Genomic DNA, 15,904 nt, shown 5'->3' with positions numbered 1-15,904 from the left:
AAAACCGTGAATCAATAGAGATTCATGCACCTAGGAAGCGGCATTGCGGTGCGGCAGGACAGAAGGAAATTGAGGTAGCAAAAGAGAGTGTATGTATTAAAGGATTGAATCGGGAATACATCAAGTTCTGTAACGGTGCAAATCTAGAGTTCTGAGGTTGATAGACAGACCATCACTTCCGATGCTACGTACGAGCCAGATGAGCATTCCTCTAGTGAAAGTGCCTGCACGGTTACCGTCACTAGGAAATATATGTTTGATTACCTGGTCGGTCCTGGCATTGAACATTATGAAGAGCCGGATAATGCTACGAAGGTATCTGATATTCTACTGGAGGAAGCGTCGAGATATGTGCAATTGACGATTGGCTTTGGGTAAAAGTGGATTGTAGACGATATGGATATCACAGCAGCTTTCCATCGATATCGTCAAAACGTGTTGACGGCTGCCAAACGCTTTAAGATACTTTCAGTGGCAGAACAGCTGTAAGTGTGATAATTTTTAAGTCATCTGTCAGGGAGAGTAATGAAGATATTGTTTTTGGAGTACAGAGCCTTGAATTTTGTTTTTTTATTGAGTAACTCACCCGAGATCGGCCTGAACTTCGAAGGAGAAATTCTGGAGGTAGCCATGAAGCAGATTAGGTACGAATACGTGATGAAAAGTATGGCAGAAAGCGATGTATTGTGGTGTTATAAATTGAACCAGGTAATGACAAATTTGCATTTGTATTGTGTATTTGTTGAATGACAGAACAAATTAATTGGAGATAAAATGCTTAGGCAACCAGGTGTAGTCAAGAAGAAGGAAAGCTGGTGCTAATCGAATGGGAGAAGGACACGAATGAGACACCGTCGAGCAGACTGTATCGCGATATATACCGAGAACTGTAAGCAAAGAGCGAGGAAACTTGCATTACCATGCCATTTACTGAGGATGCGTATAGCTTGAAGGCATACAGTGATAAGTACAATACGTTGAAAGTGAACGAGGATACGTTCCTGAAGGATACGTTGGTAACCATCCTGAGATCGTATTTTGAAAATAGTCGCTTGATATATACGGAAGGGTACGTGGAGATTCTTACGAACGATCTGTTTTTGATTATCAACTAACTAGAGAGGGTTACATAGAGCAAACGGAGTGCTGATGGGCTCGCGTAGACGGCGACAAGGATTCGATCCAGAATCAGAGGGTAAAAAAGCAGATTATACCGTTTTCTCCTGCGATGGAAACCACAGTCAGGTGTTGCTATTGTTGGAATGCAAACCTCCACGAAGCAGCGCAGCATCTGCTGAAACTGGGGAATGCCATGAAGGACTGTATGAATGAAGCAATCAGGGCTGGGGCAGATGACTTGGATATTGAAGTATGCGGAATCGTTTGTGCAGGTGCGGCAAGATATTCATTTGTGTGGAACCGAACATGGAAAATGCGAAACCAAAATGCTAACTTTTTCTACTGTAGGACATCGGTGCGATGTGTATGTCATGGATTTGCGGTATCAGGGAATGTATCGTTTGAAACGTTTGAGTACCTTTTTCTTACCAGTCGACCATACCAACTTTGATGTTTTGTTGGGTGTCTTTCAAGTGATGGATTTAGTGCAGGTAAGGTATATGGTGAAACATGAATATTGAAAAGGTGACAATAATGAAGGTAACCCCGCCAGGAAATTGTATTGAGAAGTGCGCGGTTATGCAAACGGTCGATACGAAGCTTTAGCAGAACGGAAAAGGTGAAGATGATGGCTCCATCTTTCGATACCCCAATTCGGTTGCCTGTGGATCGGGTAAGTTCCAAAAAAGGCTCCAAAAAAAGTTATCAACTGTGTTACGCTTTGTTGTCTAACTGATATAATGAAGTTATCAAACGTCATAGAAGATGCTCTTGAAGAGGAAAGACTACGAACAGGTCGCAAATTCGGTCGATCTCCGTTCATGTCGAGATGAAGAAGTAATTTATGTGTAGTTTGCAAAAGAAACAAAACGAGAATAGCAAAAAACCGTTGGGATAATTGGGATTGCTGATTGGTTGTTTGCAATAGTTTTCCTTGAAAAGGATGCAACATTCGGTAAGTACACATTCTGGGAAAGATACAAGGGAATTTTTGATATAAGTCCCGGGTGGGTTGGCTGTAGATTTGTTTGAAATAAAAAAAGGAATATACTATGCCGTCCTTGTTGAATTTATTGTTTCGGTGCATGATGCGATAATATCACATAATATCAGTAAACGGAGGTATAATCGAAGACTACATCGCTGATTTACAGCACCTCGAACTCCATTAGCGAGGAGTGCGGCAGCGTTGGTCTTTTTCATTTCCACGAGTTTTAGAAGGGACCACTCTGTGATGTCTCCAGTCTGGTCTTCTTAGACACCATCATCGCCAGCAGGCTATTCAATAGCCAGGTCGCTTTTCCGGACCATAACTGTATGTTGACTTTAACGTATGCAAATAACCGATGCATAGCCTCTTCTTTTACCTTGAGCTGCGTGGTTGCCGGCTGCATCTCTTCTATCGGTGGGTGCGCGGCATCCAGTTCCTCCTGCGGGTCTCCCACGTCCGTCTATATTCAAACGTGGGTTACAATGCTAGAATGCGTTGCGCTCTTCCAGGTCTTCCAAGTACCTCTGTGGCATCTTCAGCCACGGGAGCTGGAATAACAAAGTTCGTGCCTCGTGTCTTGGCGAAGCCCTTCGGTATGAGGAACTTGACGAAGAGCTCATTCGCCACATAGGCTTCACCTGTATACATAAAGATCTTAGACGCTGCGCTCCGGCGGTTTCCATACATTGCTATATATATACAAACCCTGGAGTCAAGAACTGCTACCATCTGGATAGTTCAATGTCGGAACTCTGAATATAGACGAATCAGCATATAGCACCAAATTGTACCCCAACGTCAGCCTTCAAGACCCTCAAAACACTACCCCTCCCTGCTCGGCGTATGCAGCAAAAAAAAGGAAGTCCCTCTCTTCCTCCTCTAAAATGTATCCGATCCGTCCCAAACCCAACAGACAAAGAAAAAAAGAAATGCTTTATAAAGTGTTAAAGATTTTTTTAGAAGAAAAGTTCGATACCAATATACATACTCGAAATTCGAATTAGATGTGAGCCTCCCCCTAAAGGAGGAGACAAATCTAAAGACAAGGCCTTAATCTCAGCACATCGTAGCAACAAAGGCTACTCTAGTGCTTACAATAGCCCGTCGATTTCAAGTCGTCTGCTTGAGATTTACAACCTTAAAGCTAGACATTAACATGAGAGGTATCCGACTCAAGCCTTTCAACTTGAGAGGATAACCTCAAATTAGGCACTCGACCTCATAAGAGATCTATTTAAGCACTTTCTTGCGCTTTTAAGGTCTGGTTTTAGCGTCCCTTAACCAGCATGGATTCTGACTTAGAGGCTTTCAGCCATTATCCAGCAGATGGTAGCTTCGCGGCATTGGCCTTTCAACCAACCGCAAAAACCAATTATCTGAATGAAGGGCTCCTCTCGTACTAACAATTACTGTCGGGACGCCTACTGATGAAATCAGTAGGGTCAATCTAACCTGTCTCACGACGGTCTAAACCCAGCTCACGTTCCCTATTAGTGGGTGAACAATCCAACGCTTACAGAATTCTGCTTCTGTATGATAGGAAGAGCCGACATCGAAGAATCAAAAAGCAACGTCGCTATGAACGCTTGGCTGCCACAAGCCAATTATCCCTGTGGTAACTTTTCCGGCACCTCTAGCCTTAAATCCTAAGGAAATGGCATAAAGGATCGATAGGCCATGTTTGAAGTCACGCACTTGACAAATCACAAAGTTGCTAGCATTGGCACTGGTCTCACACCGTCGTTTGGGATCGGATTCGCCAATCCCAAGGTGTGTTCGAGAATTCGATGATTCGCAAAGGCTGCAGATCGCATTACTTTTCGCAATTTGCTACGCTCTTCATCGATGCGTTGCACCGGGGTCGAGAAGGGCAAGTATGCGTTGCGATTCTATGGTGACCGGTATCAGTCCTCTATCCTTTCTAACTTCGTCCTTCGAACGTGTTGCGTTATAGTTTGGGCTTACATAGGAGCGCGTCGTTGAGCGCCGCAAGGTCCATGGCATCGTTTTTAGCCGATCGTGCGATGCGTTGTTTTTCTTTTGCAGCTTTTGCTGCTTTGGCGATTCGGTACTCCTCGCAACGGTGGCCTTCCGTATACGGGCGTTTGCAATATGTGCAGGGACCCTTTTGATGCTCGAGTTTGCTTGATGTGATGCGTGGTTTCTTGATTGGTTTGCTAAACCTTGTCGTTGTATGCGAATCTTCTTCGCGGTCTCTTTTTTGCTCATCGTCGAGCTGGAAACTGGAAAGGAAATTGACAGCATCTTGCAAAGGAATTTTGTTAAATCTTTTGCCGTATCTTGCAAGCAGAAAGTTGCCGGCGGTCTTGGCGTTCTTGACGCCTCGTATCATGTGTGGAATCAATATACGGGTGTCAGCTTCGATGCCAATTTCGATGGCCTTCTGCAAGTATCTTTGCATGAAATTGGCTGCTGATTCATTCTTTTGACGTAGATCGAGCACGTGTAGACATCCATTGAGCATTTGCTCAGGAGTGTCAAAATGGGCAATAACTTCTTTGCGCAGTTCACGCCAACTGTGTTTGCTTTCCGGGATAAAATCCCATCATACCATATGGGTTGCTGATCATTCAAGCATTTGGGCAATTGTGTTTGCCAATGGTCGGCAGGATCGAGGCAAGTAGCTCTCATTTCCTTTTCAGATGCCCGCAGAAACATTTCTGCGGAAATATGAACAACTTTATTTGGATGCCATTTAACACTTCCTACGATTTGCAAGGCAGGCAAATCCTTTGGCACACGAGTAGGCGCGTGGCCATCGTTTTTGAAGTTTGGCCGGGTGACCGCGTTCCTAGCATGAATCTCCTCATGAGCATAGAACTCGAGGCGGTTAGGAAAATTGCTTTTGCAAATATCCCTGTAAGATTCATATGCTTTCAGGGTCTTCTCGAGTTTCCCCAATAGACCCTCGCATTCTTCATCTGATTTATCAGTGAGAATTGCGTTTTTGTACAGCTTCTCAGCTGCAATTTTTTTCGCCTCCAGAGCAGAGAGGATTATTTTGCCCCAGCAAGGCGGGCAGTGTAGTTTGCCTCAGGGGCTTCCTCCACGGGCTTTGCAGCCGTGAGGTTTGCTTCTGAGCTGTCACGTAGACTATGCTCGTCAGCTATGATTTGCTCCGTAGAAGCCAGCGACTCTTCACTGAGAGTGCTAACGTCGGTCAAGGATGACTCAACGTCAACCGTGTCAGTGTCCTGTCTAGCAGGGGAAGAAGGCGCAGAAAGAGACATATTATAACAGAATTCACTGTAAAAAAAATGTGATATTTTGTGGACAATACACTAAGGAACGAACAGTAAGAGTACAGTGAAACTGTATCCTAACTTTTTAATTCTGAAGAACAGAACAACCAGATATCTATCTACAGACCAAGGCTATTTATACTATTGATCGGTTTATCAAATATTTCGTGAGGAGTTTGTCTGTTAATGACAGTTTACCAGGGAAGACCATGGTCAACATTTTTTAGATTTTTTATTTATGATCTTATTATTCTGTCCACGACACCCTGCTCCCAATAAACGGTACACTCAAGTCGCACGATACTTGTCGTCTGCTTTCAACCCTCTATTCACTCTTAAATGCCACAGGACGGTCAAGTCGTGTGGTAATGCTGGTGGGAAATACAGTAGCCATCTAGTCGGGTAAGAACAAAGGTTTGTGGATGTGCTCCTGGCAGGATCTTTCGAAACAAATTTTATGGGGAGTAACTGCCTGTTTCCCCAGATATCTCCAGTCGGATAACGGAACGGAGTTTGTGAACACTCTGATAAAACAACTGGCGAAAGCAACAGGATTTGATCACAGACTCGTTACCCCATACCACCCAGGGGCAAATGGTGTAGCCAAACGCTGGGTACAGTCATCAGTGCAATCCTTAAAGAAGTGCATAAGAGGAGCTGTTAAAGACTGGGATATATTTGTTCCTAGTGTGCAATTAGCAATGAATGCAAAGATATCCAAAAGACATGATACCGCTCCTTATACCTTAATGTTCCCTAGAAAACTAAATAACTTTGAAGAATACACCCGGGATGGTCAACTGACTCCTATGTCAGAAAAGGAATTGAAACAAAGAATTAAGGCAATCGAAGATGTCGTGTTTCCTGCAATTTGCGAATGGGTACAAGCACTAGTTAAAGTGCAAGAAAACAAATTTGACAAAAAGCAGATTATTGTTGACTTTCCGCCAGATAGTCAAGTCATGATAAATGTCGTGTCTGACATAAGCTGGAATAGAATTACAAGCACAGCATCAAGAAGTATTGGTTGAATTGTTATTATACTGACTTCTCAGACTTCAGTCAATCGTCGCATCCCGTCGTAGTTTATAAGCTGTAGAAAAACTTTTCAATGGACGTTGTTCTGCATTTCAGAATTAAACAGCAATCTCGACGACTTGCTTTGTCTCTTGTTGTTTTAATTGTTGAACATCACAGATGTCTGCCAGGCGAAAGAGCATCCTTGAGATTCTCGTTATAAGCATCCAAGAACGCACGGATTTGGTATAGTTTATCTAGCGCATGTTTCGCAGCGTCAGGAACTTCAAAGACATGGAATTCGGTGAGCTGCTCGAAACGCTCCATCTTCATCCAAACGGAGAAGTTGAAAGAAGGACCAAATGGAAAGGCACTTCTATGCCAATAGGCGGCCTTGTCCATGATAACATTGGTCGTCATAATAACGAACAACATGATCCAGCTCAAGTACTCTGGAAACGTGACAGGTTCCCACCTAGGCAACACCGTTGTGGCGTGTTCATTAATTGTCGGGATCACTACTGTCTGAATGTAACGAACAGGCAGGAAACGCAGGACATACTCTGCTGGAGTTGCGTCGCAGCGAAGGTTGAGGCTGGCTCGACCACGAAAAGCTTGCTCCGGTCGAGAACGACGGATGTCGACCGTACATCGGCATCCTCTCAGGCAAGATCGTTCTCCTCCTCAGATTCTTCCTCAGCATCATCACTGGCATCTTCGAGCAAATCACGGACTTCTTGGTTGCGAGGATTGACAGAACCGTTGGTCATGTCTCCTTGCAAAGTTCTGCGCTGGTGTGCGGCGAGGACCTTCGTGCTTCAAAGAGCCAGCGCCAAAGATAAACGCGCGATTAGGCAGCACGTCGAACGCGATCTCGTACTTTTTTGTGGCTCCATCCACGATTTTGGCCTGAATGGTGCCGAAGAGACGCGCACCTGGCGCGCTCGGGTCAACGAAGCCTTCCAGTGCCTCAAGGGCACCACTGCGACGAAGAAAGTGAGGGATGACAGAGACTCTAGCGTTGATAGCGAGATTCGAAGAAATGCGCGGCATAATAGAAAGTTAATGACTTAAGTGCGTGATTAAGAAGAGAAAGCAAGAGAATCCAGGGTCCAAAACACATGTAGTATTAATGTTCATGACCGTGGCTCTCACGTCACGAAAGGACAGGCAACAAACGACGCTCATTGGCGAGAAACAATTGTTTAAAAAGTGTGCCGAAACCGGCCCATTAATTTTTATCTGAGCGCTAAAGGCGCTGCTCTCCAAAGGGATGAGATCCATCGCCAAGTGTCCTCTTGGGAGTTGTTGAATGCTTCGACGACGTCACACGGAAAATGGAACATTTCTTACATTTTCAAGCCTAACGCTTCCTACTTTAAAGGAGTGCATCCATAGAAGACACGACTCGGCTGAAGGTGACAAGGGACCTAGCATGACCGAACGACTTTGGAAGGCCTGCTACATCCTGTCGGGAGCAAAATCCGTGAGCTTGGAGGCTATCCTGAGCCTTGACAAATCCCTCGCATGTGTGGTAGTGGTCGCTCGTTTCCACTGCTGTTGCCTTGCGACCTGGTAGCGATCGGTTTTGTCTCTGCTTCTTTCTCCTGTCCTCTGCTAATTGTCCGGGACTACTAAAAAGCTAAGTTAACACACGAAGTTATAGATGACATAAGCGATCTCACGCGGGATCTAGATTACGACGGCTGCATAGATATAGATGTCCAAGGCGGATATCGTGTTTCATTGAACGATTACATCGGTTGCCATTATCGGTTCCGGGGTTACGAGACTATCCCTGGAAGGTACTGGAAGCGATAACGATTCTGGTGAAGCTGAGGAAGATTCGCGGTGGACAATTTTCATGCTTTACGTTGCACATGTTGTCCTGTCTGACTATCAAGCCAATATTAGTTTTAGGGAACCTACAATCGGCGGTGTTTCCCTGGTGCAAGAATGAGAATTTCCTTTTATATACTTATTGCTAGACCTATTCATCACTCTAGAACGTCATGTCCATTTAGAATCCATTAAGATATCGGCTGTAAACTTGTTCTATTTCCAGATGTTAAATTTCAAATTATTGTTAACCGACGGTTGGCGCGGCATACGGTTGACAGGGAGATGAGCTACTGGCTGAAGAAGACAAGCGGTCCTTCGGCGCCTGTCGTGAGTTCATTGTCGTCACGATAGGATCACTTAAAATGGATAGTTTAACATACTAAAGCGATACAGGAAAATATGTTACCTTGTTCTGCGATAGAATGGAAGAATGCTTGGTCGCATTTCCTTGCACATAGAATGCAAAAATCGATATTTGTATACGCGATATAAGCATTGCATAGAATTCTGGTGGATTCAAATTGCGATTGGACGTTATCGAGTCGTTTACACTCTGAATTAAGCAATATATTCAAGACGCTGCTACTCGGCAATCAATGAAGGTAGAATACTGCACCTCGGCAGAAGATATATCATCTGATGTCCTTAGTCACCCATGTTTCTTCATCTTATAGAAATACCACGCTCCTTTCTGCATAGCTAGTTGCAGGTATTACAGTCAACGGCGTAACAGGCATAACCATCTCAGCGCGCGAAAACAGAAAGGAATCCGCAGTTTTATTCCTAGAGGACGTTAGAATGCGCTGTAACAATCGAGGATGTCAAGCAACTTTCTTGCTTACGTCTATTCAAAAGATACATTTATTCCAAAGAGCACTTTGGAATGGATTTGCTTCGCACAGACAGACAGTGGTCACTGTTGGACAAATTAATTAATCCTTGCTGAAATGACACCGGTCTATATGCATGAATAGTTAGATAAGAAAAGGCCAGAAAAAGCTTGTGATGGAGAGAATTTCGTCATTTAACGTGCTCGCGAACAGGAACAACCAAATGGATAAACAAAAGGTCGCTCTGAGTTATTATATTTACTTGAACAAAGAAAGGATGTCTTGCTTTTAACGTTGCAGTATAGCATGAATGGTTAGCTTATAAATGTTTTCGATTGGAAAGCTTGCCTTTGTACCATAAACCACATTTTCGTCAATAATATAGGCAGTTACTGTCTGTCCAAGAGCGACCACTATCTGCTTGCCCGAAGCAAATCCCTTATGGAATCAGATTGAATTTATCAACATTACATCAGCATTTGCCACCAGCGCCAAATGCGGAAATGCGGGGACGCTTCTACTGAAGTTGTTGGACCCTTTCAACAACACCGTACATGGAGAATTCGGGAGCAGAAACAGACATGGCCGATCTTGACTCCAATATGGTTAACTTGACAATTAACGGGGCGTCGAAGGACTCAGAAGTGCCTGCCTGGACTCGAAATAGCATATCAAACTCGACTGCTGCAAGACGACGACGGAGGTATGGAAAGCGTTGTAGACGTTTCCCATTATACGATGTGAGCTCACATTTCGTAGACTAGCAACGAACAACCAGCACATGGGCATGCATTCGTCCTACGTACGGCCAACTGAAGACATCTTCAATGCAAATGATCCTCACATTAAGGAAGTAAGTTTGCGTCTGGTTTATCCGTTCGTACCAAAAATTAAACATCCAATGGTAAGGATATCATCAGTATGATCATGCAATATCTCTCGGATGAAGGATATCATACATCGCAAGCAGTCTTGTACGATGAAACCAACGTTAAATGGAAAGAACGAGAGGAGAGGACTATGGAAGCAAAGAGATTACGAAAGGCGATTCTCGGTAATATTTGTCACATGAAGAAAGGTTTATTGTGCTAACTATAAGCATAGACGGCGACTGGCAGGAAGTCGAAAAATTATGTGCAAAGCCGTTAGTGAAGAACCACAAATCTTTTCTATATTCTTTATATAAGCAACAATATCTGGAATATATCGAACGACGGGAGATCCAAAAGGTGATGGGAATATTTTGATATCCTGTGTACTAAAATGCTGAAGCATCTCGTATCTCGTTTACCATAGGCATTTACATTTTTGAACAAACGGTTGAAGCCATTGGAGCATTTTCAGACGAGACCAAACGAATTCAAGGATCTTTGTTACTTATTAACAACGAAATCCATACAGGAGGTAGCAAGTTTCAAAACGTGGGAAGGAATTATGGGTGCTAGGTACATTGCGTCTTTCTAGAGATATCGAAGGAGGTCTGACAGATGTAATACAGAGAAGCTCTCGTCGATCAACTCCAGAGTATGCTCGACTTTGAAACAACCGACCGAAATGGTAAAACACCAAATTAGAACAAAAAGATCGCATTCCATACCATTGCTGACTGTGCTGCTGATATAGGTAGCCGCTATATACCTCCTAATCGCTTGTTAACTTTGCTTCGGCAGGCCGTGGCCTATCAAATTGAATTTTCGCGCTATCATCCCAAAGTTGCGCCAGCTGTAAATTCGTAAGATACCATTTACTATAGACTATAATGTAGCTTGTCACTAATATCCATTCCGTATCAAGACTACTAGAGAATTATGCTAGCTTTGTAATACCGAATGCTATTGCGACGACACTCAAAGGTCACAGGAGCAATGTGAAATGTGTCGAGTTCGTCGGAGAGGAAGGAAGAGAGATTGTTTCTGGATCAAGGCAAGTTGTTGACTTCATCTTACTAGGACTATGTTAACAAGAGTATGTAGCGATAACACTTTGCGGATATGGGGCACGGAAAGTGGGGAATGTCATGCTGTTTTGGAAGGCCATCAGTCCCGTGTCTGGGACGTATCCACTACAAAACTGGGTGACTTTGTTGCAAGTGCCAGCGGAGACGGTACTGTCAAGGTACGTCGTAGAGACTTGTATAACCGAACGAACATTCATGTGTACCACTATGTTAAAGATATGGAGCTTGAAGAACTCTTTGCCATCATGCGTAACAACCTTAAATGGCCATGGCGGCGATGTTTATTCTGGGCGTTATCATCCAAACGAGGTAAATCAACCTATTGTAGTGTAGTATATCGGAGCATTCCGTTATAATGTCATCTTTTAAGAGCCACATCGTTACCGGAGGATATGACAAGACAGTGCGGTTGTTCGATGTTAATACAGGTGCTGTTGTAAAAACATTCCAGGAACATCAACTAGCTGTCACCAAAGCAATTTTCAATCCGCTCGGTAATCTTATCATAAGCGGGTATGCAAATTTCCATGCTTCTTGGGGCATTTCCAGACTAACAGGCATACTTGAAGTTCCAAGGATAATACGATAAAATTCTGGGACATCGTCTCTGGTCTTTGCATCAGAACGATTTCTTCGCATTTGGGAGAAGTGACATCAGTGGAAATGAACTCAAGCGGAACGTATCTGTTAAGTAGCTCAAAGGATAACTCGAATCGATTGTGGGATGTGCGGATGGTAAGCCTCTTAGCTATTATGGAGTACATACCTTCGAAATGATTCATTATAGTTTGCTTTATGCCCCTAGGTACGTCCTATACGCAAATTGAAAGGACATCAAAATACGTCAAAGAATTTCATTAGAGCAAATTTTGCCGACAATAATCTCATCGTCGGTGGTTCAGAGGTACTTCACACTTGAAAATTGTAGCTATTCGAATGAAAACTAAAATTTATCTATATCAGGATGGTGTAGTTTACATTTGGGATCAAGATACTGGCGAATTACTTCAGAAATTGCGCGGGCACACAGGCGTTGTCTATGAAGCAGCATGGAACGCTAAGCAGGGCATGATGGCTAGCTGCAGTGACGATCAGACGGTTAAAGTTTGGAATTATGATGAAAAGGTATCATTTAAATTTCACTCGATATCGATAACTTCTTGCTCACCGTGTTATAACTCTATCCTAGCTACCTATGGATACTTGACTTTTTTCCCGAATAAACTATGCATCTTTGCAGCTTTTCGTATGGCGCGCAACCTTTGTTCATTCCGGTTTCTACTGTAAAGCGCCTGTAAAAAAGACCCATGAGCAAGCAGGACTGGGGATAAAAGCAATTTTGGCCAGTTGCATACATTTTGCATGAGTATTCCAACTTGCGGTAAAGTTCTCGCCATTGTAACGCCTGCGTTTTCGAGAGCAATGATTTTATCCTATGCATTTCCCTTGCCAGCAGAGGAAACAATGGCACCCGCGTGACCTACGAATAACAGATTAAACTCCTAATTTCATCAGACCTCTCTATACCTCTGGCTACTCTGCTCACCCATTCTTCTATCTGCCGGGGCTGTCAATCCAGCGATAAATGAAACGATAGGTTTTGGATTTTCTGTAGTACGATTATGTTGCTTCAAAAACTCGGCAGCTTCCTCTTCTGCAGTGCCACCGATTTCGCCGATCATGACAATACCTATAAAGACAAAGTCTAAGCTCGCATATCAGCTCATGCAGCATATTAGGATATGTACCTTCTGTTTTATTATCCTGTAGAAATATTTTAAGAGCATCGATGAAGTTTGTGCCATTAAGAGGATCCCCGCCGACGCCTATGCATAGTGTCTGTCCCAATCCCAACTGAGTGAGCTGATGCACAGCTTCGTACGACAATGTTCCCGAGCGAGATACGACACCGATGTTTCCAGGACTGTAGATACGGTTCGGCATGATACCAATCTTGCATTTTCCCAACGGAGATACGATACCTGGGGAATTTGGTCCTACAAGGCGTGATTTACTCTGACTCAGTAGGGCTTGCTTAACACGAGCCATGTCGGAGACTGGGATTCCTTCCGTGACAGAAACAATGAGAGGTATTTCTGCATTGATGGCTTCCATGAAGGCTTCTGCAGCACCAGGAGGCGGCACGTAGACAATTGTTGCATCAGGCCTAAGTTCTCTGGCTGCTTCTCGCACCGTCCCAAAGACAGGCCGATCAAGGTGCGTTTGTCCCGCTTTGCGACTAGAGACACTACCAACAAAACCAGTGCCAAATTCTATCGCCTGTTGCATCTGTAATGTTCCCTTTGTCCACCACCGTTAATGTTAAGCGAGACATACCGCAATACTATTTGGACATGTAGGATCCATTACTTTACCTGCTTTCCAGTTCCTTGACATATTACCCGAGTATCATCATCGATTTTCAAGTTCGCCAACGTCGCTTCATACCTCCCATATGCACTGAACGCACTTTTGCGAGCGACTGTGCATAAAAGTTAGCGATGAATTTTGCAATTGCCATTTTAATAGATATCTCTGGATTACCGGCCGCTGCGTTCATTGCGCGAAGGAGGGAGGATGATTTTGATGATGCCATGGAGAATGGGGAAGAAAAGGTTTCAAAGAGAAAAGCATGAATAATTGGAGATTCGCGTGGGGACAAAAAAACCTCCATGATAATCCTGCAAACGGGTAAAGCTTCTCGCAGACTTTTCATCTCCGTGCCCGTGTGAACGAAAGCTTTGATAGATGGAAGACTATCCATGAGACTTTTCATCCGACAATGGCACAGCCCGAACCGTTCAGAACTCGATGAATGCTGATTTGTTGTGATCATATAGGAAGTTTGAGAAATATGTTGTATTTCCTGGTTACAAGCGTCGTAGTAGTATTAGGAGCTTTGTATGGGTTGAAACAATAAGGAACATGATGGTGATATGATGATAATGATGCTGTCTTTCTATCGCCTCTTATTTTTGGCCTGTTTACTTGGCACAGCTAAGGCATGTCCAGTCTCTTTGATATGATTAAAAAGCTGGTTCCTGGTCGGGAAATTGTTTCCACAAACATTGCAGTTGTGCCCGGACACTGTCTCTTCTTTTGCTTTCTTTTTTTCCTTCCGCTTCTCCTTCTTCGTTTTATTAGCTGGCATCTCTTCATTTGCTGTATCAACTCGGGTGCTTGCTTCCGATTGCTGTAGTTCGGCGTCGTTAATAGGATCAGCTTTCTTCCGTCTTCTGGATTGCTCCAACTCCAATGCTGCAGCTAAAGAACTGAGATCTTCATCCACTTGCTCGTCTTCGTCTTCAAAACCCCAGCGCGGAGTCCTCTTCTTTTTGTTCTTTTTATCTTTCCTTTTAGGTCTTGTAAATATCGGTTCTTGTTCTTGGTCAGAAGTTGTTGCATTTTTCCCAAAATCAAAAGTTTCTTCATCTTGCATCATTTCTTGTTTTAGAGCTTCTGCAAGTTTCAAATGCTTCTTGCTACTCTCGTGACTTGCAAATTGCTGCTGGCTCTTGTAATACTTGTCACAGACAACGCAGTAAAAATCGCTTTCCTGAGTTTCACCCTCGTCCTCATCGTCTTGGTCTGTCGGCAAATGGTCCTCTATACTGACTTTTGCCCACTCCTGCTCTCGATAGGCCGCCGCTTGGGCCTGCAGTTCCTGTTTCTCTCGTTGAATCCTCGCTTTTTGCTCAGCTGCAGCGGTTTCTTTACGTTTTTGCTCCTCTTCCTGGAATGCCTTAAATCGAGGATCACGCTTACGTACAAAAGTGGCAAGACTCTAGAATATCAAGTCAGCGTCATGTTCATTTGTGACATCCGTGGCGCTCCACCACTTACCCTGACAGTGTCATTGTATTCCTTTCGAGCCATCTCCCTCGCCTTCTTGTTCTCTTTCTCCATTGCTCGTCGCACATATCGATTTGGAGCCTCTGATAACCTCCATTTTTCCATCCAACTAAATGACTTTACGGTAGTAAAATTGGTCCATGCGTTGTAAAAGTCTCGGACATATGCGCCATAGCCTCGATATCCATCGCTGTCTGCGAAAGGTGTCTTCGAATCTCCAAAAGAAGGATAAGGTGTAAAAGAATGGACATCATCCTCGGACGGGTCGTTTCGAAACGCATCTTCTTCCTCGTCACTGAGTTTCTGGAACAATGCACGATAGACTGTATAGAAACCCTGAATGGTAATTTCGTCAAAAATAAGGTCGTGAGTCGCGTACAACATCGCAGCCCTACCTTTTCGGTATCATTGAATCCACGGAATTCGCTTATGCTGAAGAAACGCATTAAATCCTCAGCCGACGTTCCAGGACCACTGCTTCCTCGTCCGGAAGCATCATCACCACGCAAAATGGCATCTCTGTGTCCATCGTACCTGAAATCAGCTTGTTAACCAAACATCCACACCTGAATCGCCTGACTTGTATATTCTCCTACCAAGCTCTTTCATGGACGTCTGAAAGAACTTCATATGCTTCTTGTATCATAGCGAACCGTTCGGTTGCTTCCTTGACCTTATCTGCATTTTTGTCTATGGTGCATTTCAGACGAATGTGTTGTTTAACATTGGATCTCTCTTTCAGCTGTAGCTTACCTGGATGCCAAATCAGGGCCTGGCGACGGTAAGCTTTCTTGATTTCCTCAGCCGAAGCTGTTCGCTGGACACCAAGCAGATCATAATAGCAAATACGCATCGAGAAGAAACTTGGGGCAAGACGGATATCGGCTCTGAGTTTACAGCCAAGGAGTTTGGATCCCTTTCCTCACAATCTTCCTCTGTCAAAACTGGCTTCAGCTGCTTCCTGAATCAGTAACAATGATGCGACAAAAACAACACAAGAAAGAAAGCAAGCCAAATGCCCTGTCATCATTAC

The 15,904-nt window shown here is 43.9% G+C and overlaps 7 protein-coding genes across 7 annotated transcripts; 4 read left to right on the top strand and 3 right to left on the bottom strand.

Moving 5' to 3' along the window:
- Positions 1-24: 24 nt before the first annotated feature.
- On the top strand, positions 25-1,952 carry VTP01DRAFT_5192 (uncharacterized protein; the record flags this gene model as incomplete). Its single annotated transcript, XM_069383957.1, has 11 exons — positions 25-74; positions 165-315; positions 382-485; positions 552-708; positions 783-889; positions 947-1,069; positions 1,134-1,195; positions 1,242-1,391; positions 1,468-1,610; positions 1,726-1,792; positions 1,882-1,952. 11 exons carry the CDS (start codon positions 25-27, stop codon positions 1,950-1,952), a joined length of 1,185 nt encoding a protein of 394 aa, XP_069235792.1.
- Positions 1,953-2,373: 421 nt separating this feature from the next.
- VTP01DRAFT_5191 (uncharacterized protein) lies at positions 2,374-5,361 on the bottom strand (the record flags this gene model as incomplete). Its single annotated transcript, XM_069383956.1, has 6 exons — positions 2,374-2,397; positions 2,487-2,570; positions 2,633-2,748; positions 4,076-4,647; positions 4,683-5,110; positions 5,182-5,361. The coding sequence occupies 6 exons, from the start codon at positions 5,359-5,361 to the stop codon at positions 2,374-2,376; spliced, it is 1,404 nt and encodes a 467-aa protein (XP_069235791.1).
- A 250-nt stretch (positions 5,362-5,611) lies between these two features.
- VTP01DRAFT_5190 (uncharacterized protein) lies at positions 5,612-6,404 on the top strand (the record flags this gene model as incomplete). The annotated part of the gene is made up of 2 exons (XM_069383955.1): positions 5,612-5,775; positions 5,858-6,404. The coding sequence occupies 2 exons, from the start codon at positions 5,612-5,614 to the stop codon at positions 6,402-6,404; spliced, it is 711 nt and encodes a 236-aa protein (XP_069235790.1).
- Positions 6,405-6,684: 280 nt separating this feature from the next.
- VTP01DRAFT_5189 (uncharacterized protein) lies at positions 6,685-8,350 on the top strand (the record flags this gene model as incomplete). The annotated part of the gene is made up of 4 exons (XM_069383953.1): positions 6,685-7,386; positions 7,775-7,919; positions 8,057-8,195; positions 8,311-8,350. The coding sequence occupies 4 exons, from the start codon at positions 6,685-6,687 to the stop codon at positions 8,348-8,350; spliced, it is 1,026 nt and encodes a 341-aa protein (XP_069235789.1).
- Positions 8,351-9,616: 1,266 nt separating this feature from the next.
- On the top strand, positions 9,617-12,226 carry VTP01DRAFT_5188 (uncharacterized protein; the record flags this gene model as incomplete). The annotated part of the gene is made up of 15 exons (XM_069383952.1): positions 9,617-9,765; positions 9,822-9,915; positions 9,972-10,116; positions 10,167-10,291; positions 10,359-10,507; positions 10,561-10,619; positions 10,686-10,794; positions 10,857-10,985; positions 11,036-11,177; positions 11,236-11,328; positions 11,390-11,532; positions 11,589-11,754; positions 11,825-11,923; positions 11,983-12,144; positions 12,209-12,226. 15 exons carry the CDS (start codon positions 9,617-9,619, stop codon positions 12,224-12,226), a joined length of 1,782 nt encoding a protein of 593 aa, XP_069235788.1.
- Positions 12,227-12,452: 226 nt separating this feature from the next.
- Positions 12,453-13,615, bottom strand: VTP01DRAFT_5187 (uncharacterized protein; the record flags this gene model as incomplete). Its single annotated transcript, XM_069383951.1, has 5 exons — positions 12,453-12,499; positions 12,566-12,709; positions 12,768-13,320; positions 13,395-13,501; positions 13,564-13,615. 5 exons carry the CDS (start codon positions 13,613-13,615, stop codon positions 12,453-12,455), a joined length of 903 nt encoding a protein of 300 aa, XP_069235787.1.
- Positions 13,616-13,978: 363 nt separating this feature from the next.
- VTP01DRAFT_5186 (uncharacterized protein) lies at positions 13,979-15,724 on the bottom strand (the record flags this gene model as incomplete). The annotated part of the gene is made up of 5 exons (XM_069383950.1): positions 13,979-14,803; positions 14,863-15,207; positions 15,267-15,405; positions 15,468-15,561; positions 15,625-15,724. 5 exons carry the CDS (start codon positions 15,722-15,724, stop codon positions 13,979-13,981), a joined length of 1,503 nt encoding a protein of 500 aa, XP_069235786.1.
- Between the last annotated feature and the right edge of the window lie 180 nt (positions 15,725-15,904).

The sequence above is a fragment of the Rhizomucor pusillus genome (genome assembly GCF_041956525.1).
Source record: "Rhizomucor pusillus strain CBS 183.67 unplaced genomic scaffold VTP01scaffold_20, whole genome shotgun sequence".
Lineage (NCBI taxonomy): Eukaryota > Fungi > Mucoromycota > Mucoromycetes > Mucorales > Lichtheimiaceae > Rhizomucor > Rhizomucor pusillus.
The sequence above is the reverse complement of the archived record's forward strand: the minus strand, read 5'-3'. Positions and strand labels throughout refer to the sequence as shown.